We start from the raw sequence: 25,842 nt of genomic DNA, 5'->3' as shown, positions 1-25,842 counted from the left end.
GTAACCCCCATGCGGGGTGTGTGTGTGTTAACTGTGTAAGGAGTTCTGTCGGTAAACGCTCTGTAACCCCCATGCGTGGTGAGTGTGTGTGCACACATTTCAGCATGTGCTTGTGTGCAACTGCAGTAATTTTTAGGCTCTCCAGCTTCGTAATGGAGAAAGCGCAGCTCCCAAAGCCCCATCCTGCAGGCAGTGTGTATTTGGAGTATTGAGTTTCTGTGTTAACTACATATGGTCTCAGATTCACCTGGTCCCCCGCTCACCGCCAAGAGGACAAACTCCAGGGCTTCCTGGAAGCCCCAGCCCCTCCCTGGTGCCTTAGTGATGGTTCCTGCCTCGTAGGACCATGTGGGGACCAAAGGCAGTTTGTGGAAAGAGCTTATAAATAAGTCCCTGTTGTTTACGGAGTTCCTGGTGCCTGCCTTCCCCGAGGTCCTGGGCTGATCAGGGTAGAATGGGATGAGAGGGGACCGAGCAGGACGAGAGTGTTCACGCGTCCCGACTGTGTGCTTGTTCCCCGCAGGAAGAGAGGAGCGTTCCTTTTCCTGAAGTCAGAAGTTGGTACTTGCAGGAACGCAGGTGGTGCCCGAGCAAGAGTGGATTTCTGCTTTCCTTGGGGAAAGCACAATGCTATAGCCACAGAGGACACGCAGAGAACTGATGCCCTTGATGAATGGTTAACGTTCGGTGTCTGGTGGTGTGCTGTACTTACATCACTTATATTACGTCACTTATATCCAGTAAGGTGTGCTGATGGGATTCGGTGTTCCAAGGCCTGCTCTGATCACCCAGCACCTGTGCGAGCGAACATCTCCTGGGGAGGCAGCTTCTAGGTGAACGCTGTTCATCTCTCAGCCCTGTAGCTCCTTCACTCACCCACTCTATTCATCCCCCACCTTCACCTTCCCCTTCTCATTGCCATCCATGGCCTCTGGCTGAAGGGGTCCCAGGAGGTTGACTTTCAGATCAAGCCATGCTCAAGCCCTGTCAGCAGTCTCAGTCGTACTCAGAGAACCGAGGCAGTGATGTCATTTAATCAGAAAATTTTATATTATGTCATGTATTCTGATATCCCTTATTTTAAAAGGTAATACTGACCTTTCAAAACATCTTGGCCCTTCCTCCCTCATCTGAGATGGTAGCACCCTGTGACGTGGAGGGTTCGGGGTTTCAGAAGTCGATTCAAAGAGCTGGAGCTCAGTGAAGATGACAGAATTGCAAAGGGCACCGTGAAATCAGTGTCCCCTGGTTGGCTGTCTGCTGGCTGTGGAACACCGGTGGACCAGGCGGACCCGCTGATGACAGCCCTGCTGGGCGGGGGATGGGAGCACAGTGCTGACTGTTAGAGTCAGATGATCAGAAGGAAGGAGCATCCGAGGAACAGGGGGAAGACAGGAAGGCTGAGGGTTTACTAAGAAATGATTCAGGCAGCAACTTCAAGGAATAGCTTTGGAGGTGTCCCCGAGACTCTTTCCCGTTCTCCCAACATTTTACTAAAATTTTCATGGGGAAGAGCGGAGGGCCTATGGGCACATAAATTTGGAAAACACTGGTTTATGCCAAGTTCAGTAGCAGTAGGTCTGTTTCCTGCAGGAAACCCTGCTATTCAGTAGTTCAGCAACATGTTTAATTTAGCAGCTACTCTGTGGATGTAACTCAGACTGCCATTGGGGTGTCAGTTCAGCAGACAAAACTTGTGTGTGTGTGTGTGTGATGTGCAGTGTCTGTTAAGTTTCAAGACATAGGCACACACTGGAAAGTGCTAACCTATAAAACAGAAAAAAAAAAAAAACCTGGCAATTTGAGGTGGTGCTAGTCTTTATGAGGGCAGCTGATAAGAAATACCCACAGAAATTGGTAGTTCACTTTGAGGTAGGGGAAAACACAAATTTTTCCCCACCAAGTGTATTGCGTGAACATTTTCTAATTTTCTGTGAGGACTTTCTAAGAAAAAGCCGAAGGAAGAACATTTGCAATGCAGTCAGCCCGTTAAGAGTCACACTGCTTCTGTGAAGATAAGCACTTTCCCAGGGGAAGCTCAGCTATGATGCGCAGATCTTGGACCTGTCTGTACCAACTCTGCTGAAGGGTTTCTCACCGTTCTAGAATGTTCCAGAAGCAGTGCCTAAGATGCTCAGCACACCAGAGGTTACTCTACAGCATCTGTGTGATTTAGTGCCATGAGCTCAGACCTCTGAGAAGTGGGGTCTTGTTTGGAAGTAAGCACTGTGTTGCTATTTCAGCCCTTTGTTTGAAGGCCAACAGTGCCAGACTGTTAGCTAAATAATGGCTTAGAGTAATATTACTTTCCTTTAAAAAAGAAAAACAAACAATGGTTTTTTTTAAACTCTTACTCTGTCTCTTGGATGGTGTTACAGCCCAGCTTTCTTTTTGCCTTCTTTGTTGCAGTGGCTTATGGGGCTGACGGCTTTAGGGATTTCCATGCAATAATTCCCAATTCTTTCTCTCGTAAGTATACACTTTGCTTCTAGAAAACGATAATGCATGTTCATTTCATATTCAGTTCCCATAGTGTAAATATTGTGAATGCATGATTTTTCATCACCTTCCTCCATACTTGAAACATCGAGATAAGTATCAGTCATGCTGTTGATTCAACATCTGCCCCCAAGAGCATCACTTAAACACTTGAGATGTGTGAGCCTGGTTTTATCATAGACTGTTGATGCACCGTGGAGCGTGCCTTTCATGGTGGCAGTGCAGTAACAGTAAGGGTAGAAGTAATAATAGTATTAACGGAATTATTAATCTACTAATGCTGTTAAATAGTTTCGTTATGAATGTTAACCAGTATCTCCTTTTTGGTTGAGTATAATGATACTGACCAGACTTTCTGTCACCGTTAAATAACCCAACATACTTTCAAGATACCTTGTACAATTCTGTAGGACAAAGAAGGATGCGTACTCTCCTGCAGCTCGGAAGTGTTAATTTCAGAACTGAGAGGAGGAAAGTCGCAGGGCATCAGGGCCGTTAGTTCGTGGTCCGTCCTTCCTGAGCAGACACACGGAGTGCTTCTGTGTGCGGGACGTTCCTGATCTGAGCTGTCAAGCCCAGCGCAGATGTTAATTTCATTTTTCTTTTTTAGGTATTGAGAGATGATGAATGATAAATATATTTGGGCGACATCCTTGAAGGAGTATTTTAAGAAGTGGAAAGGGCTTTTTTAAAATGTCCAGAGAGTTGAATACTAAAAGTGATGCAAGTTGGTTGTCCCCTTAGGATGTAGTCTTCAGAGCCTATATTAGTAAATGTTCTAATGTTATAAAACAAGATCAGAAGATAAGCCATGCTTAATCCTGTAACAAGTATTAACACAAACTCTAATCTCAAAGGTGTCAGGAGCAGTTAAAGAAAGGTTTATGACATCCTAGCTATCAAAAACTCTTTGGCACCGAAAGGGTTTAGCAGTTATAAACCCAGGGTTACCCCTTTTCTTGCAACCTACACTGACTGTTTTTCCAGTTTATAAAAGTTATAGAGATCCTTCTCTTACTAATGTTCCTTTGAATTGACTTTAAAACAGCTTGGTATTTATTTCTGTGAGACCTATATGTATGTATATATAAATGTGTATATGTGTGTATATATGTATTTATATGTGTACTTATGTGATTATATAAAATGCTTTTAAGGTACTAGGACAGAGAACTAGTATTAATTTTGAGATGAAATATGGAAATATTTGCTGAAATATTAAAAAGTCAAATGCACTTAAGAGTAAGATAACACATTCTGACATATTTTCATTAAATCTGAGAAAGGTTTAAGATCAAGCATGTTGCAGTGTTGGAGAAGATCCTTTGGTGAAGACTTAAGTATGTAAAAAATTGCTGCCTACAAAGATATACAATACTTGCAGATACTGTAAGATAGATGATACATGTTTCAATGCACTTCCTGTCTATACGTTTATACAGTTGGGTTCACAAGGTTTTAGTATCTCTTCTCTCTTCCTTCCCCACCCCCTTCCACATACCCAAGTTGTAACTGTTGATCTTGAGGAGGTCCCCACCCGAACAAGCAACCCAACTGTTCTGGGCCAACATCACCACCTAGTGGTCATGATGGAGAATTGTCCACCTCACTTACTTCTCTTTCGTCCCTTGTTGAAAATTAAAAACAAGCTGTTTGACCCTCTTCTATCTAAATTTGTGTCCCCTGTTACCTGAGGAAAATGTAAATATGCTAGTAACTCATTCATTTTTCATGCTCTTCCTCTTTTATCTCTCTCTGATTTCGTTCCTTTTAAAACCCAAAACATCAAATAAGGATAAGCATATTTCTAGTTGAGGGCTTCCCTGGTGGTTCAGATGGTAAAGAATCTGCCTGCAATGCAGGAGACCTGGGCTCAGTCACCGGGTCAGGAAGATCCCCTGGAGGAGGGCATGGCTACCTTCCCATTAGGGAAGTAGAGGAAGTAATCATGCCTCCTTGCAATGAAAAATCCTGTGTTTTTAATGATATAAGTTCTAATCAGTGGTTTCATTAACCTTAAAGTGCTTAGAAGTTTTCATAAACCTTTAGAGGCAGCACAAAAACTTCTACTCATCTCTCTTCATCTAAAATTTTTAATTACCTTCATTCAAGATACACCTTGAATACATTTGCTCTTTCCCAGCTAGTCACCAGTTGCAGGGATATTTCTGTCTCCTGGTTTTTTCATTTAAAATATTGAGCATTTTGAGCTTACCTGGTCTAAGCTCGTAGTTTAGGGACTATCTGGTCAGTGGGGAAAATGCCATCTGAGTACCTCACGTATAAATATATAGACGCATTCTAAAGGGAAGGGAAAGTGATGGGGAAACAGAATCTGTCTGTGAGGCGAGGCTGCCAGTGTGCTTTATCTCTTTGCATTAAAATGTTTTAATCTTTCATGAGGCCGTACAATGGTTGGCAGCAGATCCAGGCCTCCTGGTCCCAGTGACCCCGAGTTCTCTGGATTCTCACAGGGCTAACTTGTCTATGTGCTAATGTTTAGGCACCCAGGGTCACTCTAAGGACTGTCCTGTTACTAATAACGTAGAAAGCCTCTGAGATGTATAACAACGAGACTTTCATTTTCCCAAATTTTAAATTGCCTCTTGGAAAGAAAGTAGCTTTCGGCTCAGGGTTTGAAGGCACATCCGCTCTGCAGGCAGCCATGTTTATTAAATAATGACAGTGGGGCCTCGTCCATTAGCTCCCGGACTCTGTGGGGAAGTTAGCTGCATGGTTAGGCCTGAGCCAATGTGTTCCAGGGTCAAGAAACTCAGTCTCCATTTCATGTTCTATATTTAATCAGTTCCATTCAGCACCGTACTGAGTTTGACATTTTTCTAAGTGGTGGAAGGACAGAGTTACAAAATATTTATAAGTATAATCCCCATATTCAGGGAGAGTATAACATTTCATAGAAGCAGTAGTGGAACTAAGCAGCTTGGGGTCCAGAGAAACAGAGCCAATGGAATGGTTTAGGAATTCAGAGAGGGAATGACCACAGAGACAGCATCTGTGGGCTGGACCACGGAACACTAAATGCAAGTTAGGAAGGATGACTGGTTCCTGGAATTGGTGATAGGATGGGTCTGAGGAAGCAAACAAGAGGGCTGATCACATGGCATTCTCACACAAGGATGCAGGGGCTCTGCTCGTCTCTTTGGTTGGGCTTTGGAGTGCTTGGGTGTGAACCTACATATGGCTTTAGTGCACACCCGTCATCTGTTCCCAGTCTCCTCCTTCACTAGTTTGAGCAAGGGCTGGTGCGCCTGGGTGCTCCACGGTGTGCAGTTCAAAACCACAGACCCACCAGCTCTCAGACCCGAGAGCCTTCCTGGGAAGGTGCCTACAAGAGGCAGGGCCAGGCCCTCCACACCCACGGCCGCCCCCTGGTGCCTTGAGGGGGAGCCTGGCTGCTAGAACCACACACCACCACCACGCTCCAGGCTTGCCTTCTTGTCTCAGCAGTGTGGAGGGCCCCCAGGGCAGGGATCCCCCTCAGGAGGGCCTCCAGTCCCTCTTTCGTCTTCCCGCCTGCTTCCCTTCATTCAGGAACTTGGGGTCGGGGGGCATCTCTGCTCTCAGCCCGAGGCTTGTGTCTGAGCCCAGCGCATTGGGGCCCCTCGACATCTAAGAATGGGCTTCTGTGACCCTCGGTTTCCTTCCTTCTGACCCCTTCCGGACGGTGTGCACCTGTCTGAAGGCGGCGTCCAGCCTGTGCGGCAGGGAGTCTCTGTAGGTCAGTACTGTGGGCCCCCAAGTCTGCAGCTGCTACTGTCCTTTTCTTGGGTCACGTTGCTAGTCAAGCTCACCATCACGTGAACCCCCCCAGCCACTTTCACATGTACAGAAGTGAAGCCAGAACACCCCGTCTGAGCTTGTGTTTCTCAAATGTGTCTTCTGCCGTCTGTGGGCCTCACATGGATGTATGTGAGATTTCAACTTTTGAGGTCTGATCTGTGTTCGCCACATATTAAGACAGTTCCCTGCCCTGATTTCCGTCATGTACAAGAATAGTACGACCGCCGCCTACATTCACCTCCTCGCGAGATGAGAGGCCTTTTTCGTGGACACCCGCCTTGGGTTGGGGGCGTCTCTGCACCTTTTCCACGCAGCCAGCACCCAGGGTGCATTTGTCCACAAAGAGATAGGAACTTCCCCTTCACACCGAGAGAAAATTCACACATGCTTGAATCTGCTGAGCCAGTGGCTGATGTGTGGCCCACTGGGTCTCACCTCCAACCCCCGCCCCCCTCTCACTTGCCACAGACCTTTCTGTGACCGTCTAGCCTTGAATTCTGCCCCCCACGCCACCCCCAAGCGCAGGCAGCTTCCAGCTCTGCATCCCCAGCATGTGCCTGCTGGCTCCATGTGACTCTAACCCTCTGTCCAGTCCCCTGACCTTTACGCTCCCCTGACCTTGTGCAGCGATCTGGGGACCCCCAAATTGGGGGTCTGCCTACTTTTTTTCCATAAAACTAGACTATCACAGGATACTGGATTTTCTTCTTTGCGCTTAGCCTCTTGTGGTGATGAATTCATCTACCTAAAACCATACCAGAGGATCCACAATGATCGGAGGGTAACTTACAAAAAGATCTCAGGCCTTTCCAGCCTCCTGGTTTCTTGAGTCTATGAATACACTTCTCAGAGAAAATGTCACTTGGCAGAATAATGACAAAGTCCCGCCTTCATGGACTGCTGTCAGACGGGTGTCAAGACTTCTGGCTTGAGGGCATCTGTGAGATTAAAGGTGACATTCGTCCCTCACTTTCCATTCCCATTGTTCTCATCCTGTTCACTCCTGACATGCTTTACCTGTGCTGCCCACCGCCACCTCCAGGACCAGGGTGTGGGTCCTGATGGCAGAAAGCCGTCTCTTTACTTTCTCAATTCTCTCAAAGCTCCAGTTGGGCCAATGCTGACAGTTTCCAGTTTTACAGATGAGGAAACCGAGGTACAGAGAAGGTACATGGGTTGTACCAGATCTCAGCGTTTATAAAGAATGGAGCTGAGATTCCAAACCAGGAATTCTGATTTCCGAGTCTCGGCACTGGGCTTGCCAATCGTGAGAAATGTGTTGAGCTTGTTACTAGCACAGGCTTTCTCAGACTCTAGTGGAAGTGGAAGTGTCCGAGGCAGGACCCACCCCCAGGGGCGGGTCTGGGGTGGGTCTTGTTCGGTGGGTCTGAGGTGGACCCCAAAGTCTGCTCTTGCAGCAAGTTCTGTCTGCTGTTCTGGTCCAGAGACCACAGTGGGAGAACCACTGATTCACAACGCCAATCAAAAGTTTTGTAGTCATGGTTACTGTCTGTCTCATTGGTGATTTTACTTGGCATAATTTACCTCCTTCCTCTTGTTCATCTGTAGAGACTGTGATGAACACGAGGGCTTTCAGTGTAACTGCAGTTTCTCCTGGTCATCGCAGGGTTGGATTCAGCCATCCCTTATCAGTTGGTGTTTCAGAAGAGTGCAAACCAAATATCTGTTTTCTTTACCAAGAAAAATACATGAATGACAGAAATAATGACCCTAAATGTGATGCTGAGGAGACAACAGTGCGAAGTGGACACTGGTTATCGTATCATAACCAAGAGCCCACCACCTTCCCTGTCCCCCCCTCCCCATGCCCACACGTGAGTCTTCCTTTCTGGAAAGCTAGTACAGATCTGATTACATTCACAGGCCATCCCAGTCAACGCTTGAGCAACTGGAAGAAACCTGAGGCTCGTGGCCCTACTTTAGGATACAGGTTTTATTATCACTATGGAGTAAGAAGGGTTTAGAGTGGTCATGTGCCAAAGAAACAAACAAAATTCTTTCAGGAATCTGCAGTCAGAAATCTGAGGGTGTGTTTGCTGAGTTTGGTCCCCACATTTATTAACACATGAATGAATGAAGGAAAGGAAGCTTATGCTTATCCTTATGCTTAAGGGGACTTTATCAGCTAGATAAGCACTTCTCAGGGGGGTTTGCCAAACAAGGGCCCCCACCTGTGGGGGCTGGATTACTTGATGATCACTCACGTTCTGGGATCAGGGGTTCTGCTGGCTCACAGGGTGTTGGACCTGGCCTCGAGTCACTTCAGAGGGGCTGTCACTGTGGACCTGGTGACCTTACCCCGTGAGAGCCCCCCATGCCCCCCCCAATCTAAAGTGAGAATTTATAAATAGCTTTTCCATGCATCTTCACCCCCTGGCATTCAGACCTACAGAAAGGGCAGGCAATTGACCCAGCCCCCCCGTGATGCCGACTGCCACACGTCACAGCCCCCTGTGGGCGGACGGGTCCGGGCCGGGCTGCTGTCCCCCGGGATAAGCTGCTGAGAATCTGTGTTTGGAAGCTGTCACTCCCACTGGGTTGCTTTGCTGCTGGGCGGTGCTGTTCTGTTTTTGCCTGACACTGAGCAGCCCCCTGTGTTGTATTGTCTCTTTCAGCCGGTAATGTTAAAGTAGAGACTCAGAGTGATGAAGAGAATGGGCGTGCCTGTGAAGTGAATGGGGAAGAGTGTGCGGAGGACTTGCGGATGCTCGATGCCTCCGGAGAGAAAATGAATGGCTCGCACAGTGTCCAAGGCAGCAAAGCCTTGTCAGGAGCTGGAGGCATTCGACTCCCTAACGGCAAACTAAAGTGTGATGTCTGTGGGATCATTTGCATCGGCCCCAATGTACTCATGGTCCACAAGAGAAGCCACACTGGTAAGGCCTGGCGTAGTTCCTCCTTCGGTGGCCTGGAGGGGCCCATGGGGTATCGCGGAGGACAAGGCCCTTCCTGGCCGAGTGTCCTGAGCGAGGTGTAGCCACACTGGTAAGGCCTGGCGTAGCTCCTCCTTCGGTGGCCCGGAGGGGCCCACGGGGTGTTGCAGAGGACAAGGCCCTTCCCGGCCGAGTGTCCTGAGCGAGGTGTAGCCTCCCTGTTCATCCAGAAGGACTTCTAAGCATGCACCATTTGGATCCTCTAAACCAAAGCTATAAACAGAAGGGGAAAGGGAACATGCGTGTGAGTTCTGACAAGGGCCTGAGGTTCTACTCGCTAAACAGGGGCAGCGGGGCTGTGCCCGATGGTTCACCCATAAGGAAACAAGTAAGAGTAAGAGGCTGATACCCTGAAATCCACTCCTCAGATTGTCCGCTAAGAAGCCAGGAGTGGAACGTGCATGATGGGGGTATTGGAACTGACAGCGCTTGATCCTTAGAAACGTTCACTGAATGCTGATGGAATAGCAGCAAAATGTAGTCTTTCAGAAAGAGTTTGTTTTCAGAAGGCTCCTCCTCCAAGGTGACACTCCCACTGAGATGGTTTGGGTGCCACCAGCTCCCATCTGAGGGCTTCCCTGGCGGCTCAGACAGTAAAGGATCTGCCTGCAATGCGGGAGACCCTCTCAAATTGGTAAAGAATTTAATACCTAAACCCCCGCCCTAGTGGATGTGGGGGATGGAGGCTTTGCAGCAGAAGAGAAAGTATTCTGGATCCAGAAATGAAAGAGGGCAAACTGAAGTCTGCACCTGAGCTCCTGACATGTTCCCACATTGGGGGCTGGAGACTTAAGGTCTGCGTTCTGCCCCACCCGTGTCCCCTGGGTGCAGTCATGCTGGATGACCAGTCACATGCACCCACCAGAAGTGTCACGGAGTGGCCCTAAAGAATCTTCAAATTAAAATATCAACAGGGCACACCTCAGCTGTAACGGCATGCATTAAGAGTCTTTAGAACTGAATAGAAACTTTACTCTTCTGCTCTAAAGGTAGAAAAAGACATAATAAATGTGCCAACTCCAGTGGTCACTAAAAGTTTGGACATAAACATGCCCTGGGCCCCTGCTGCCGGGGGTGGTGGCAGGGGGCTGCGGTTAGGGTTAGGATTAGGTCATCCTAAAGCCAGGGTCTGCCCCTGCTCTCCACAAGAGGAGACAAGCAAGCTGGCGAAACCACAGATTGAGAAGGCAGAGTGGGTTTTGTAACCCAGCTCAGGGAAATGAGGAAGAAGATGAGCATCGCGGCCTCATGATCCTTCCCTGGGCCACACGCTTATCTGATTATCAAAAATGAAGCAGGAACTCAGAGAATTCGTGGAGCAAAACAACTGGGTTGTAAGGAAATGCAGATCTTTGTAGAGCTGTCATTTTTATATTTGAATCAGGCAGTTCCCAAAATGATTTTTGGTTGTCATCCATCTGGAAAAACTGTATATAATACGTTTACTTTCAAGCAACATTCATTTTCGATAAAAACTTAACTTCTACAGTTTAGCAAACTTTGTTTTTTCCTAATATGCCTGTTAAACCCCCTATTATCCCGTGAACAATCCCTAGCACATCCAGCCCTAAGGGAAGCTAGTCAGGGAGAGTAGGCAGGAGGCAGAAATTAAAGTGAACGTAGGTTACATGGTGAGAGACCCCTTACAGGATGCACTGGGACCCATGTTAATTCATTCCTGGTAGAGAAATAGACCTGACAAATGAATTACTTTCCTGTTAATTCACATAAAACCTCACTATACAGTGAAAATTCTCTTCAATAAATATTTGATAACTGAATGAAATGCTGGCATACTAAATGGCCAGAATATAATGACTGCCTGCCCTGATAAAAAGAATAATTGCATTTAATGATAAACCTGCCAAGTATAGATATGCAGAGGAGACTGGCTGTTTGCTGCCCACTTCTGCCCACAAATAGTGGCCCCGTGCCAGATAGGCACCGACTCGTTTCCCTAATGGAGCCGTTCATTCCAGAAAGAGGGACTTAGAGACCATAGTTTTATGATTCCAGCTTGATTTCTATTAAAAAAGAAAAAGCAAAAAAACCTGAAACAAGGAGCTCTTGGATTGCCTTCATAATGCTTTTCTACTTTGCATAGATACAGTGGTAGGTTTGTATGTATAGAAATAGCAACATGTTGGCCAAACTAGGTTTGAGTAGTCACACTGCAAAATATCCACATTCATGGGATCAGAGGGGAATGTATCAGAAAGGCAGGCTTTGCTAATCCCCAACCCTGCCCTGAATTCCCTAAGGCTAACATGTTTCTAGAGCCGCATTTCCCAAAGGTAAAGTTCCCATGACTCGCTGGAGGTCCTGTGAAAATGCAAACTCTGGTCCAGACCCAGAGGATGCTGGGAGCTGGCGCAGGGACCCAGACTGTCTGTAGGTGGGGCAAGGTGCAGCTTATAGTGAACCAGAAACAGGGCCATTTCAGAGGGCCCTCCCCCAGGGAGCCTGGCCTTGCACCTCCTGCTACCCCGTGAGCTGGGCACCCTGGGCTTCCTTCTGAAAGACCCGCCCGTCCGGGGCCACGCCCTCATCGCCGGCCCGCAAGGGCTGTGGCTGCCTTCGTCTGAGTGGTCTGTCGATGCCGTCATTTCACTTCCCCAGGTTTGCTGCTCAATCTCCCTTTTTTAACTCAAGCGTCATAGGAACACCTCCCTGCCAAGCTGGGGGCTCCCGGGAGAATCAGAGGGAGGCTGTTAGGAGAGGAGCATGTAATGCAGGGAGCACCCCACCATACAGGTGTGTAGCGTCCTGGTTCTAAATGATAGGGTTTTTAATAGGAAGCATCGAGAAAAATGTCTGAATTATGGTTATCCTGTCCAGCCCTATGCCCGCTCTGTGCCCATCCATAGGTGAAAAGGTGCAGCCATTAGGCTTTGTGAACATAGCCTCACACTGGGTGCTGGGCTTCCCCGGCAGCTCAGTGGTAAAGAGTCCACCCGCCAAGCAGGAGACTGGGGTCAATCCGCAGGTCGGGAAGATGCCCTGGAGAAGGAAATGGCAACCCACTCCAGTATTCTTGCCTGGAAAAGTCCCATGACCAGAGGAGCCTGGTGGACTGCAGCCCGTGGGGTTGCACAGATTTGTCCATGGCTTAGTGACTGGACAGCCGTAGCCTCGGCACTGATCGCTGACCCAGGGCATGACTGCAGTAAGCCCAGGCAACTCCTGGTGGCTCTGTATGCTTAGGAATTCACTTTCTTCGGATATAGGATCAGAAGTTTTATGATGTAGGTGCCCATGGACTTTCTTTTTTACCCAATTAAGTTATGAAGAGAAGCTTAGGCATTCTTCAGAGAGCCCCTGAAATGACAGATTATAGAGTCACTGAGATTACAAACTAAACTTTGAATTAATGATACAAAACTCCTCATCTCAATTAACTAGAAGGGATACAGCCTTGGGGGAGCTTGGGCTCACTCGCCATCAGCTGCATGCTGTAGGGACGAGCCGTTGGCAGTGGCAGCGAAGGACCAGGTGTTGTGAGCCGAGTCCCGCCGTCCAGCTCCGGGGCCCTTTCCTGCTAACACCTCCAAAGGGAAGCCACCTTGGGTTGGATTCCTTGTCATCCCTTCAGTCCCCAGGCCCCATGTTACATATTCATGCCGGCACAACAGTCAGAAACAAATAGATTTCCAGGAAAGCTTGCCAGTGGAATTAAGACACCAGGCCCAGCAGGCTACATGAGAGCCGATGACTCAAATTAGAAGACAAATTTCACTCTCGAAGTCATGGTCCCTGTTCTACCGAAGGGATCCATGACTGTAACCATCTGTCCTTTCTCCTCTGACAGACACTGGCTGGATGGCAGGTCTGACCTGGTGTCCCCTCCAACCTTTCAGACCTCAGGAGAAGCTGGGGGCCCAGCACCTCGTCAGCGTAGAGGGGGCACTTCACAATGGGCAGGGATCACACCGAGGCACATTGGTTACCAGGAATGGTCCACATCCTTGCCATGACCATATTCATGGCGTTGGACCGCCTAGCTGTCTAGAACACTCAGCCTAAGGGTCCGCCCTGCCAGTTACCCTGACTCTTCTTCCTTCTTCCGTCTGCTTGGAGCTAAAAACCACAGTCACACACACACACGTGTGTGGGGGAAGGCCCAGAAGTGTTTCTAGTAGAAAATTAACAATCTCTATTAGATGCTCCTTGGGTATGCCTGCTACTAGCTATTGTAATCTCCTCATCTAGTGTGGGCTTGTAACTCAGAGATTGAGGAAGTTAGTTACTTTTACCATCACCTTTCCATCTGCTGGACTTCCTCTGCTCAGTCAGATCCAATCTAGATATAGACTTTGAAAAATTCCAAATATATTGTTATTGTTAGGATTCCAAATGGTCTATAACTGAATATCACTGTAAGTTCGCTTCAGTTTTTCCAGTAGCACATCTATCCCTCCCGCTTAAGAATGATGATAATCTTGAAATTCAGATGCCAACACAGGCTTCTAAATTTAATCTGGTGTAGATTTAGTAGTACCAGATGCACTTCTAATTGCTCTTGATAAGTGCTGTCTTGTCCACCAAAATCATGCAGATCGATTGGGAAAATTGTTAAAATACATTTTAACACATTCTTCTTCCCTAAGGTAAAGTTGTTACTAGGAAATGCATTTTCATGGTATCTCGATACCAGATATCATGGTCATACAAAGCTTTTTGTCTTAAAAAAAAAACACTTTCTAAAGAGTTTTGATGTTTACTTAAACATGAGAAATGTATCCCTGTTTTAAGTGAGAGTTAAATATTCACTGATCTTAGGTTCTGAGTCCTGTGACTAGCCAGTAGCATGTTTCTTGATCACATCTGCCCGTTCCTCCCTTTGTTGGGTCCAGACTTTGGGGACGTGAGCTGACACACAGCAGAGAGTCCAGTGGGTTTTTTGTTTTGTTCTGTTGTTGCTTTTGTTACCACTCCAGTGGTTCTGCTCCTGAAAGAGTTCTTAATAATAACTGAATTTCATCTCTTAGAATATCTGTACTGAAAATATAACTGACTTCAGTAGATATGGATAGACTTAATACTGGCTTGAAGGCTGCAGGATTATGAGGCAAAGGAAAAAGCCAGAACCCTCAGTGCAGCTCAGATTTTGAGGGAGATGCAGGACTTCTCTTTGGATCATGGAAACCTTCCCTTCAGTTTCTCAACTTCTCATTTTATGCAGTCCTTCTCCTTCTCCCCTCCCACCCTCACACTCTGTCTGTCTCATTCCTGATTTGCCTGCATAGGGACAGACAGGTAATGGAGAAGAAATTGAAAGGGAAAATACAGGGAAAATGTAAATGAAAAGAAGTTATTATAACTGTTATAATGAAGTGCCTTTCATTTAAATATAAGAATGTAACGCTGAAATGAACTTGTGATCCTGAAATGCATTTTTAATGAGTTTCCTTTTTATTTTGCTGCTTCAGTGGCATATTTTAAAGACCCTTTGAAAAAAGCCACATTAAAACCCCCACCAAATGCCACAACACGCAAAATTGGATATTGGTTTATTCCAAAACTGCTGATCAGGAAGAGTGGCTCTTCATCACAAAATGTTGCAGTCACTTTATTTAAATGAGTTTGAATTTGCATTGTGATGTGCCATTCTGATTTAGGGAAAAAAAATTAGATTTTCAGATCAAATTGACCCAACCAGTGAAGCGTTAAGGAACTGGCAGGTTTAGTCTGAAAGCCTCATGTTCTATCAAACCTGCAGCCGGTGGAAGTCACCGGGCCCGTGGGAAACAACTTTCTCGCCGTGTCCTCCTCTGTCCCCGCTGAGTTCCGCTCTCACCGCTCTCCCTCTTGTCCCCCCAGGAGAGCGACCGTTCCAGTGCAACCAGTGCGGGGCCTCCTTCACGCAGAAAGGCAACTTGCTCCGGCACATCAAGCTGCACTCGGGGGAGAAACCCTTCAAGTGCCACCTCTGCAACTATGCATGTCGCCGGCGGGACGCCCTCACCGGCCACCTGAGGACACACTCCGGTAGGTCCCCTGGGTGGGCGCAGGCGGGCTCAGCTCGGGGGTGCCTGGCTCCCTCTGGGGCAGCCCTACTCCCAGGATCAGTCCCCTGGGCATTGGCTGCACCCAGTTGGAGCATCAGCGCCCTCCCCCCACATGCTCTGGTCTCTCAACAAACCAGAGGCAAAGGGTGGGGAAATATTACACAAGCTCGTGCACACACACACACACACACACATCTCATCTTAGAATATTTTAAGAGCAGTCCTCCTCATTCCATTTTTCAGGTAGGTGGGTTTTTCTTTGCAAAGATTTTACCAGCTTGCACTTGTCCTGAGTCTGCGGCCAATGCCCTGAAGTTTCCAAATACATCTCTCCATGAACATTGTGAAGCCACCCTCGTTGCTGTTTAAGGCTGAGCATGTCGGGGGTCATCATGGGGATAGTTTTCTTTGCAAAGGTGATTCTGCCCTGATTGGTGTTGCCTGGTGCACCCCCAAATGGGCCCAAAGGGACCCAATGTAGCAGTCACACCAGAGGCTGACTGAGGCCCCAGTGGGAGAGGCCAGTTTGGAGCTGTTACCAGAATGTGGTAAACCCACCCGGGTAATTGGGGTCTCAGTGAGATGATGGTGCCTGTGAGTGCTCCAGAGTATTTGAAGTGCTCCAGCCTGGGAGCCCAGGTCAACCTCTGATCGTACTAGATCTCCTGCTTCCATAGAAAATTCCTTGGCGTTTCATCATCCAGTGACCCTGTGATCTTCCAGGTAAGAGGAAGACAGAGTGAGGCCTGTGTGCTGTCCCTGGGGGCGTCTGACATCACGCCCTTCCCCTCCCTCAGGGGCCTTACCGTCTAGACCAGCAGCTCCCCATCACCCCCAGGGCAGCACCTCAAAGAGGCCCCTGGCCCAGAGGAGGGGGTGCATGTCCTTGGAGAAGGTTGGCCTGGACTCAGGCGGTCTCTCCCCTTTAGACAGTGAGTGTAGTTAATGCCAGGGTCTGAGGCCTTCACACATTTGTTGAGCTCCCCAGGGAAGAGACAGCAAAGCCGCGGTGTGTACTGGGCGCCACGATGCGTGTGTAGGGACGGCAGGGGCGCAGGGAGGAGACAGCGGGTCTCCAGGGAGAGGTTTCTGGGTTCACCTTTGGAAAAGTTCTCGGTGAATGTGTGGCTCAGTGAGTGGTCCTGAAAGGGGCTGGGGGGGCCTTTATGAGTATGGGGGATGTCCTCCTCCAGGGGCTCCTCGGGAGGCCCTGGGGACAGTTGTGGAGGGCAGGCTGCGGTCTGGGTGTCAGGTGCTTGGCCCAGCCATCTCCCCTTGTTCTGACCTTCTTCCTGACCATCAGCATAGAGGAGGCTCCTGATGCCCTTAGAAAACCAGGATGCTGTGGTGTGGACGAGTGGCCTAAAATCTCCTGAGGAAGGAGCCACTTGAAGCCAGTGGCCTCTCCCACAGCAGGGGATCAGTGGGTGACCCTGGGCCAGGGCGCTGCTGAGGGCTGGGAGGACTTTGCTGCAGGGGACGGGAAGACGGCATTTCCCCAAAGTGGGACGCTGACCCCGTGACAGCGAACATTCTCGGGCGCTTGTAACGTGGACGATAAGGAGTGCATATGTTGTCCCCCGAGAGGTGAAGGTTTGCAGGGTCCCCACAGGCTCCAGATCTGTACGCCGTCTGTGTACGGAACCCACCAGGAGTTCTTCAGAGGCAAGGGCTCTGGGACAGAGCCACTCCACCAGGGTCCTTCAGAGGCAAGCCGACACCGGCGCAGACGGTGGTGATACTGCATTGGAGTTGGTGGGACACACAGCACCCCTCTGGTAGAAAAAACAGACTCAGTCTTAGCTTGACGCCTACCATGGTCATCCCAGGTCACTCTGATTGGCAGCAGAAATCTCCTGTGTATCAGTCCTGTAGTGAAATTAGAAACATCTAATGCCGTGTTTTAGGTTATTCTGGCTCCATCCCTGCCTATTTCATTTGTGGTATGATGGTGTCCTGCTCCAGGTATGGCTAGCAACATCGTACACTTTGGACAGTGTATTTCCAGTAAGGATTCCCTGGTGAGCGAGTAGATAAAATCAGAGGGAGAGAACCATCACTGATCCAGGGCTGCTGGTGATTCTGCCATCAGAAAGTGCCACTGACACACAGCTCCTGGGGGAAGAAAAAAAAAAACAACAGTGATTTAGGTTCCACAAGATGATTTCATGGGAACAAAACGAAGACTTCAGCCTTTGTCTACAAACCCAAGTGTGGTGTGGTTCCATTGTGAAGTGGCTGCACTCCCATTCCACTAAAAACTGCCATCAGCCTGGTAGCTTTCCCCGGCAACTGGTGGTGGCCTGAGATTCCGGCTATAGGACTTGTCCCATGCTAAGAAGAGGGACTCAGGTGGTCTGGAATGGTGGGGAACAGTCCCCCTCCCCTCTTCTTTGCTTTCTTTGGAAGTTGCAAGTTTGCCTAGTGACCTTCCTTCCTACAAAATAGTGGGCTACACTTCAAGATACACTGTAGTTCAGTTGCTTCCAAAAACTTATGTTCCAGAGTTAGTCAATCATATACTCAGACAGAAATGGATATTCAGACAGAAATGGGTTTTCAGGCCATATGTATAGGGATTTGCTGAAGTTACAGTGTTTCCCAGAAAGGACATGGAGTGAGTTATCTTGATTCTATTAGTTTCTAAAGGGCATACTCAACAAAAAGTGCAGTTTTAAGCAACATTGTATATTTCAGTGTTGTTTCTCTGATGTTAGGGATACAGCACTTTCTCCAGATAAAGAATTATTCTTTTTCCCCACTAGTAAATATTCCAGAAGTCAAATTTTGGTTTTCATCCCGGTTTTCATAAACTGTAGCTTCTGTTCACCTAAGTGAGAGATTTAACCAATACAAGCTTTGGTTAAGCCATTTCACCAAACATGTGGATGGCATGGATTTTGACATAATACTCTCAAACATGTGAAATCTAACAATATGAGCAGAAAAGGAGAAGATTCTGGCTTTAGGATGGAAATTAATAGAATATCCTTTATCCATTTCATCTCCTAAAATGCTATTAGAATCTTTAAGTGTAGGTGTGATATGAATTTGTGCTAGTCTTTTTGTAAAATATCACTCAATAAAATTCAGGGAGAACTAAACTCTGTATAGAAGTACACTGGTCAATACAGTAGCCACAAGCCATAGGTGGGATTTACTTTTTAATTACTTAAAATTAGAATTCAAATTTCTGCTCTTAGTGGCACAGACCATACTTTGACCGACCAGTGCTCACACATGGCTCGTGGCTGCTGTGTTGGACAGCACAGGGGGAGAGCACTTCCTTCTTCCTAGTAAATTCTGCTGGACAGGGCCGCTCTGTTTAAGAGAAGCCATGCTCTTCTAAGGGTCTTTGGAAGAGAAAATAGAGCTTTTCCAAGTTAGAACCAGAAAATACATTTTAAAAACAGAATGCTCATTTCATTAAAGTCTATTTATCCACTGTGGTTTCTTTGAGACCTCAGATTATTAGTTTAGCACTAATTTAGGAGTTGAATTCACTTTGGTTGCATTAGATCTGGCACCAGTGTCAGGCCAGACCTGGTGGAGAAGTGGACAAGAGGCTGACTTTGGAGCTGAACCGGTGTATTATCCTGCTAATGTGGGCACATCTTCTGCACATCTCTGCCCTGGTGTTGGGCATCCCTGGCATCACACTGCAGTGCTTTGTTTTCTTCAGTTAAATGACAGACTTCATGATTTAAATAGGAGAGAGTTTGGTAGGCTGGACAGTGAACAAGTTAAAATGAAAAAAAGGTGGCAGGAGTTCTTGGTACAATCAGGAAGCCCCTGATCATTCACATTTTTAAATTCAGTCATCTTAACTGAGTCCATAATACTTTTAGCTGTCAAGAATAGAGGGTTTTTTGTTTTTTGTTTTTTTTTGTCTTTTTGATAAGAAGTGTATTGCATGCCTTCCCATGACACGTACGGCCGCTATTTAATCGGGGTCTCGAACTCCATTGTGTCTCCTGCAGTTGGTAAACCTCACAAATGTGGATATTGTGGCCGAAGCTATAAACAGCGGAGCTCTTTAGAGGAACACAAAGAGCGCTGCCACAACTACTTGCAAAGCATGGGCCTCCCAGGCACGCTCTACCCAGGTAAGCCCCGCGGGCACAGGCTGCCTGGCCCCGGCTCCCCCCCTCCCCAGCCAGGGGGATGGAGGGCCCCTTGCCCACTGGGATGCAGCTGGGCCAGAGCACAGGCCCGGGAGCCACAACAGCTGGGACGGAGGGACGTTTCTGGCCACTAAAGTCTCTCTAGGAGTGCCTCCTGCTTCCCAGCGTTCCCAGACTTCCTCTCACCAGGGAGCACGTGCTCGTGAAACCCCTCCCTCTCAAAATCTGGATCAGCTTCTAAGATCATAGTAACCCTTGAAAGCCTCAGGTTTTTACTTTTCTGGGTTTTTTTTTTTTTTTTTTTGGTGTTTTGTTTTTTTTTTTTTAACCTAGGAGTATGGATTTTCTTTGTGCTTAGTCATCAAAATAAGATGTGAAATCTGGCTCTAAAAATGATTTTTTTTCATGAAGTGGATCAAATGAGAGTGTCCAGGCCATGTTTTCCTTCGTTGGTGTTGGCATCTGCCTGGGACATGGGGTAATTGAAAGACCCTGACCGTCTGTGGTCCTGCAGCTGTCACAGGGTCCAAGGGAAGCTTCATTTTTCCCTCAGGTGCTCTGATGCTTTGCTGTGTATCTGTTGCATCTCAAGATGTTCGGCTCTGATCTGAGACAAGCTGAAGTGAAAAACGTTAACATAGAGACTATGGAAAGGGCTGAATTTACTCAAGGGCCAGCAGTATTGTCAAAAGCACCTTTCTGATTTTCTAAGACATGAGATTTATGGATAGATCAGCTCAAGTTCACCTCTTTCAAAACACTACTCATTTAGCATGACTGCTGGAAAAATCCTCATTGGTATGTGTACATGCTAAGTCACCTCAGTCGTGTCTGACTCTCTGCGCCCCTATGGACTGTAGCCCACCAGACTCCTCTGTCCATGGGCTTCTCCAGGCAGCAATACTGATGTGGGTTGCCATGCTCTCCTCCAGGGGATCTTCCCAACCCAGGGACTGAACCCTCAACTCTTACATATCCTGCATTGGCGGGCAAGTTCTTTACCACTAGCACCAGATGAAGGAGTAGATGCTAAATGAATAGTTGAGATTTTATCAAGTCTCATTCAGCTTTCTGACTTTAATAAATGGCTCATAAAAAAAATCCACCAGGAAACTCTCAGGTTATTAGTTTTAAATTTTAACATTTATTTTATTTTGTTATTGTGTTTAGATACATATAACATGAGGCTTACTATCCTGTTTCTAAGTGGGGTGGTGATTTTAGTTGCTAAGTCATGTCTGATTCTTGTGACCCCATGGAGTGTAGCCTGCAAGGCTCCTCTGTCCATGGGATTCTCCAGGCAAGAATACTGGAGTGGGTTGCCATTTCCTTCTCCAGGGGGTCTTCCTGATCCAGGGATCAAACCCAGGCCTCCAGCATTGTTGGCAGATTCTTTACCGACTGAAAGGGAAGCCCCATTTTTAAGTGTGTTTCAGTGCTATTAAGTGAATTCAGTAATGCTCAGATTACTAATGGCAGCTGAGATCAGAGGAAAGAGTAGTCAGTATCAGAATAAAGTCCTAAAAATTGAGTAGTCTTGGCATCAAGGAGTAGGATGTCCCCCACTGATCTGGGGTCAATCTGGGTCCAACATTTGATTTCACTGGGCCTTAATCTTCTCACCTATAAAATGGGGAGATTGCATCAAGTTATCTTTTAGCTTCCTTCAAAGTGTAAGTTCTATTTCTAGAACAAAGGCATTGTAGCTTAGTGGAAGAGAGGAAAGTAGATATCAATAATAATAATAATTTATCAATTTGTGGCCAAACCCTCGAGTAGGAGATTAAGGGATGAGAAGATGATTATAGTCCTTTAAAATAAAATGTAAATACTTGATATTACATTTTTCTGTTAAAAAAATGGGTCTTGGAAGTCAGTGCTTTTAATGAATGATTAAATAAGTCATTTATTTACCCAAGAAGTATTTACTGAGGACATATTATATCCCATGCCAAGTCCTACTGAAGATCAGTTCAGTTCAGTCGCTCAGTCATCTCAGACTCTTTGCGACCCCATGGACTGAAGCACACAAGGCTTCCGTGTCCATCACCAACTCCTGGAGCTTGCTCAAACTCACGTCCATCGCATCGGTGATGCCATCCAACCATCTCATCCTCCTCTTCTCCTCTTACCTTCAGTCTTTCCCAACATCAGGATCTTTTCCAGTGAGTCAGTTCTTTGCATCAGGTGGCCAAAGTATTGGAGCTTCAGCTTCAGCATCAGTCCTTCCAGTGAATATTCAGGACTGATTTCCTTTAGGATGGACTGGTTGGATCTCCTTGCAGTCTAGGGTACTCTACTGAGATAGTAATCTGAATTTCCCTCCAAACTATACACATGGAATTGGGATGACAAGATGAACCAGAGGCCCCAGCAGAGTTCACAGGTTGCCTCCACTGTTTTCATGACTAAGCAGACAAGCCATAATGTCCAGTGGGCTTCTGGGAGCTTCTCCTTCACCGAGCCCTATATGCAAGCTTCTTTTCTGACTGTTTGCGAATGCCACTAGGCCCACCTAGGTGGGAGTCAGGCGGTTCCTGCCTGACCGACCTCATGGAAAGGCTCTGAGCAGAGATCTGCGTCATGCCCTCACCTGAACGCACACATTAGGGACTCCCTGGGGCTGGAGTCTCCTGTGTCCCTGTCAACACACTTCTCTGTCAGGGATGTGTATGTTACATAGTACCCTACCGTCAGAGTTCATTTAGTCCTGAGATGTGAACTGACTCCCTTTGGGGGCCAGATGGTTTGGAATTCCACACAGTGGCTTTCAGTCCTGTTCTCAGGAGATGAGAAGGCTTCTCATGTGAAGTTCACGCTTGTGGAGGATCCATAAACGCCCTCTGAAGAAAGTCCTTCAAGGCTGCGTCAAGGCTCAGGCAGGCAGTGGGTGAGGGCTTCACTGGGCTGGGGCCGGCTGACCTACACTTTCTGTGCATTTCTCACATGCATCCCTCCCACACCTCCCAGGACCAGGCCTCACGAGCGTGCACATGGGCCCTGAAACAGGCTTGACCCCTCCAGTCCACCTTAGGTTGAGGCCATTCTTTGGGCTTAGATAAAGACAAAGCCTGGCTTATGAGACTTGGCCAAGATTTGATTTTTCTGAGTATGATTTTATTTAGGAAGAAGCTTTCTGGTCATCCACTGTAATTTCCTAATGTCTTTATAGAAAACGTAAGTTTCTCTTGAGCCTCTAGGTATGTAGATTGCATTAGAAGCTTGGGGAGAAATATATCAGAGGGCAGAGAAGCCAGTGGTCTGGGAGGTCAGGACTTGTGGTCCCTCGCTGTGGTGGCTCTGAGGGTCTCAGGAGGCCCCTTGGCCTGGCAGAAAGGAAACCCAGCTCGAGGTGCTGTAGGCACCCTGGGCAGGCCACAGAGTCTGCGTTTGCAGAAAAGGATGGACACGTCAAGAAGCATATCAGCTTGATCAAAAAGACAGCCGGTACAATTGACTTCTATGGACTTTATTCATACCCCTCCTATAAATCAGGATGTGGGCTATTATGTTTACCCATTTAATAAGAATCCCATATTACCAAGGCTAAAAAATAACATTTGCCAGTGGTAATAACTGATTTGAAATATATTTTTTCAACGTGGCATTGATTGTGAAGCAATGAAAACATAAAATGCTTAGAATTAGGGATTTTCCTGGCAGTCCAGTGGTTAAGAGTCTGAACTACCAGTGAAGGGGGCACAGATTCGATCCCTGGTCAGGGAACTAAGATCCCATTAAGCTTCATTGACCCGCAAAAAAAAAAAAAAAAAAAAAAAATTAAAAAAGGAGAGCTAAAGAAAAAAGTGCTTAGAATTGCTCAGAATTGCTTCTGGCCTCACAAACTATGCTGGGGCCAGAAAATACAGGGGAGCCATGGGGGAGAAAGGTCTGAATGCTGCATGTGTATCTTCTGGGGTCATGGGATGTTTTCAGCACAAAATTGGTGTCAAATTTTGTCAATTTGCCCATCTTATTGGAATAATATAAAGTGTATCTGGAAAAATAAAAGCGGGAATTGGCATTTTTAAAAAAGAAAAGTAATGTCCAATGTTATATTAAAACATTGCTGTCATCTGGAACTCTTTGAAGAATAGGCAGATAAATCAATAATAGAAATGGATAAACCTTCCAGAGACGCTGTGATCAATCAGCGTGTCCTGTATAAGAAAGGAAGACACACAGCGTGTGGGATTTCAGTGAACTTTACAGAGTTGGTTTGGGAAGGACTGATTAGCCATTAGGAAGAAAATCAGTTTAGATTTTTAGCTTCTTATATATTAGGAGAAATTGCAGGGAGATGAAAAAATTGATATTTTCAAAAATCCAACCATAAAAATTAGAACACAGAGAGGCTATGCAGAATATATATCTGTATCTTCAATTATGGAAAGAAAGGGATAACATAGCAAAGCAAAGGTCAGCTAGAAGTACTCCCTAGATCACCTCTCATCTCCACAATTTCTAGATTCCCTACAGTGCTTGTTCTTTGACTTTCCAGGTTGCTGTGTTCAGGGCCCAGGAACTCCCGACTTCTTTCCCCCTTTTGCCAGGGTTGGCTGCAGCATCCTCGTGGCCACGTTTCTCCTACGTCTCTGTTCATGTGACAGAGTCAGACCCTTAGGTCATTTCTAGCTGAGAGTTCATTCATTCGCAAGAGGGCTGTTGTCCGGAGTGACTGAGTGAGTGGCCTGGGGAGTATTTGAAACGTTAAGAGGACTTGTCAATGGGACACAGTTGTAAAATCACAGTCCAGCTTCTGGGGAGAGTGGTGGTGCTTGTTCCCTGATCTTAGGGGATGAGGAAGGTGTCATCAGCTCTGATCCTCCTCCGTCTGGCTGGCAGGGTTGCTGGGAAGATTAGAAATAATCTCCGCGAAGATCCTGGCTCTCGTAGGCACTTAACACATGTCAGATTTAACGCTGGGTGACGAGACCGAATCCTTTGACTGTAAGCGTTTCTAAACTGGTCTCTCTAACTGTCTTTGACTTTAGTCATTAAAGAAGAAACTAATCACAGTGAAATGGCAGAAGATCTGTGCAAGATGGGATCGGAGCGCTCCCTCGTGCTGGAAAGAATATCTAACGTCGCCAAACGTAAGAGCTCTATGCCTCAGAAATTTGTTGGTAAGAGTTAAATGTTTCCTGTCTCTTAAAAGAACAACCATGCGGGTGCTTTAGACGGTGATTAGTTGAGGGAAGAAGAAAGGAAACATATCTCATTTTTTCGAAAAACAAAAGCAAAAATTAGCAAGCTTAACATTTCTCAAGTCTCTCGGAATGGTTTTCCGATAGGCCTCTTGAAAATACCAGATCTTCTCCCAGGGGCTGTTCTTAGAGGTGGTTTTGCAAGGTCTGGGGTACCTGGTGAGGTCTGCTCTGTGTCTTTTGGGGATGGCTGGTCAGTGAGCCCAGGGCAGAGGGCGCACCACCCAGACCCCCAGCCCCAGCAGCCTTGCTGAGCCTCAGTGGCTCCTTTGTCCAAAGTTCATAATACTCCCCACGGGGGCTACTTCAGAGTCTAAAAGGCAGAATTGCAAGGCAGCTGGCCCATGAGGTACACAGCGCGGCGTAGGCACGGCCGCGATGGCTGTTTTCACTGCTGACTGTATCTGTGCCGGGTGCTGCCAGGGTGGGGTAACCCTCTCCTCCAGCGTAGACGGTGGGCACACCACAGCCGTGTGGCCCAGCCCGACACTGGGAGTGTAACTAGGATAACGCCTGGGCAGGCGGGAGGGCAGAGGCACTGGGCGGGGCCTCAGCGGGAGGGTGTGAGTTCACAGCCCTGTGAGCTGTCGCCGTGTAAGACACGCCTCTGCAGCCTAAGTCCCGTCCTCTACATGTCTCGCAGGGTTTTATGGGCCTCTGGTGACTCAGACAGTAAAGAATCTGCCTGCAATGCTGGAGTCCTGGGTTTGATCGCTGGGTTGGGAAGATCCCCTGGAGGAGGGCATGGCAATCCACTCCAGTATTCTTGCCTGGAGAGTCACATGGACATGTGATTCCTCCTGACAGAGGAGCCTGGTGGGCTGCAGTCTTGGGGTCTCAAAGAGTCAGACACGACTGGGTACTTAAGCACACACACACACAGGATTTTATGAACACAGAGTAACACCAGGATGTGACAACGTTTAAAAGCCCTCAATGTGAAGACAATGTTATAAAGATAATATGGAAAGAGGATGGGGGGCGTGGGGCGGTCACGTCCGGGGAACGAATCAGTAAAGGCTTGTGAAGTTGAAAGTGACTTTGAAGTAGGAAGAGGATCTCCACACACTTTTGACAGTGGAAGAATGGAGCAGGATTCTGGGTAGATCAGAACAAATGCAGATCAATGGTGATGCTGGCTGGGGACTTGAGGGGGACGTGTGGGCAGGCTCGAGAAGCAGGGCAGATTTCAGGGTGAGTCACGGACCCTTGAGGAACCCCCTGAAAGACAAAGCCCCAGTCAGCTCTG

The 25,842-nt window shown here is 47.3% G+C and overlaps 1 protein-coding gene across 11 annotated transcripts in view; it reads left to right on the top strand.

Moving 5' to 3' along the window:
* IKZF1 (IKAROS family zinc finger 1) overlaps window positions 1-25,842 on the top strand; it is a 96,407-nt gene that overhangs the window by 59,544 nt on the left and 11,021 nt on the right. For 2 of the 11 annotated variants that reach the window (XM_043462524.1, XM_043462525.1), the window contains exons 4-8: window positions 2,410-2,469; window positions 8,937-9,197; window positions 15,075-15,242; window positions 19,243-19,368; window positions 24,381-24,512. In XM_043462524.1, coding sequence (XP_043318459.1) covers window positions 2,410-2,469; window positions 8,937-9,197; window positions 15,075-15,242; window positions 19,243-19,368; window positions 24,381-24,512 — 747 coding nt within the window. The remainder of the gene's footprint in view (window positions 1-2,409; window positions 2,470-8,936; window positions 9,198-15,074; window positions 15,243-19,242; window positions 19,369-24,380; window positions 24,513-25,842) is intronic. The other 9 variants (XM_043462526.1, XM_043462527.1, XM_043462529.1 and 6 more) reach the window with 9 other exon arrangements.

Source organism: Cervus canadensis, chromosome 3, assembly GCF_019320065.1.
Source record: "Cervus canadensis isolate Bull #8, Minnesota chromosome 3, ASM1932006v1, whole genome shotgun sequence".
NCBI classification, from domain to species: domain Eukaryota; kingdom Metazoa; phylum Chordata; class Mammalia; order Artiodactyla; family Cervidae; genus Cervus; species Cervus canadensis.
Note: the sequence above shows the minus strand (reverse complement) of the source record. Positions and strands in the feature narration are given on the sequence as shown.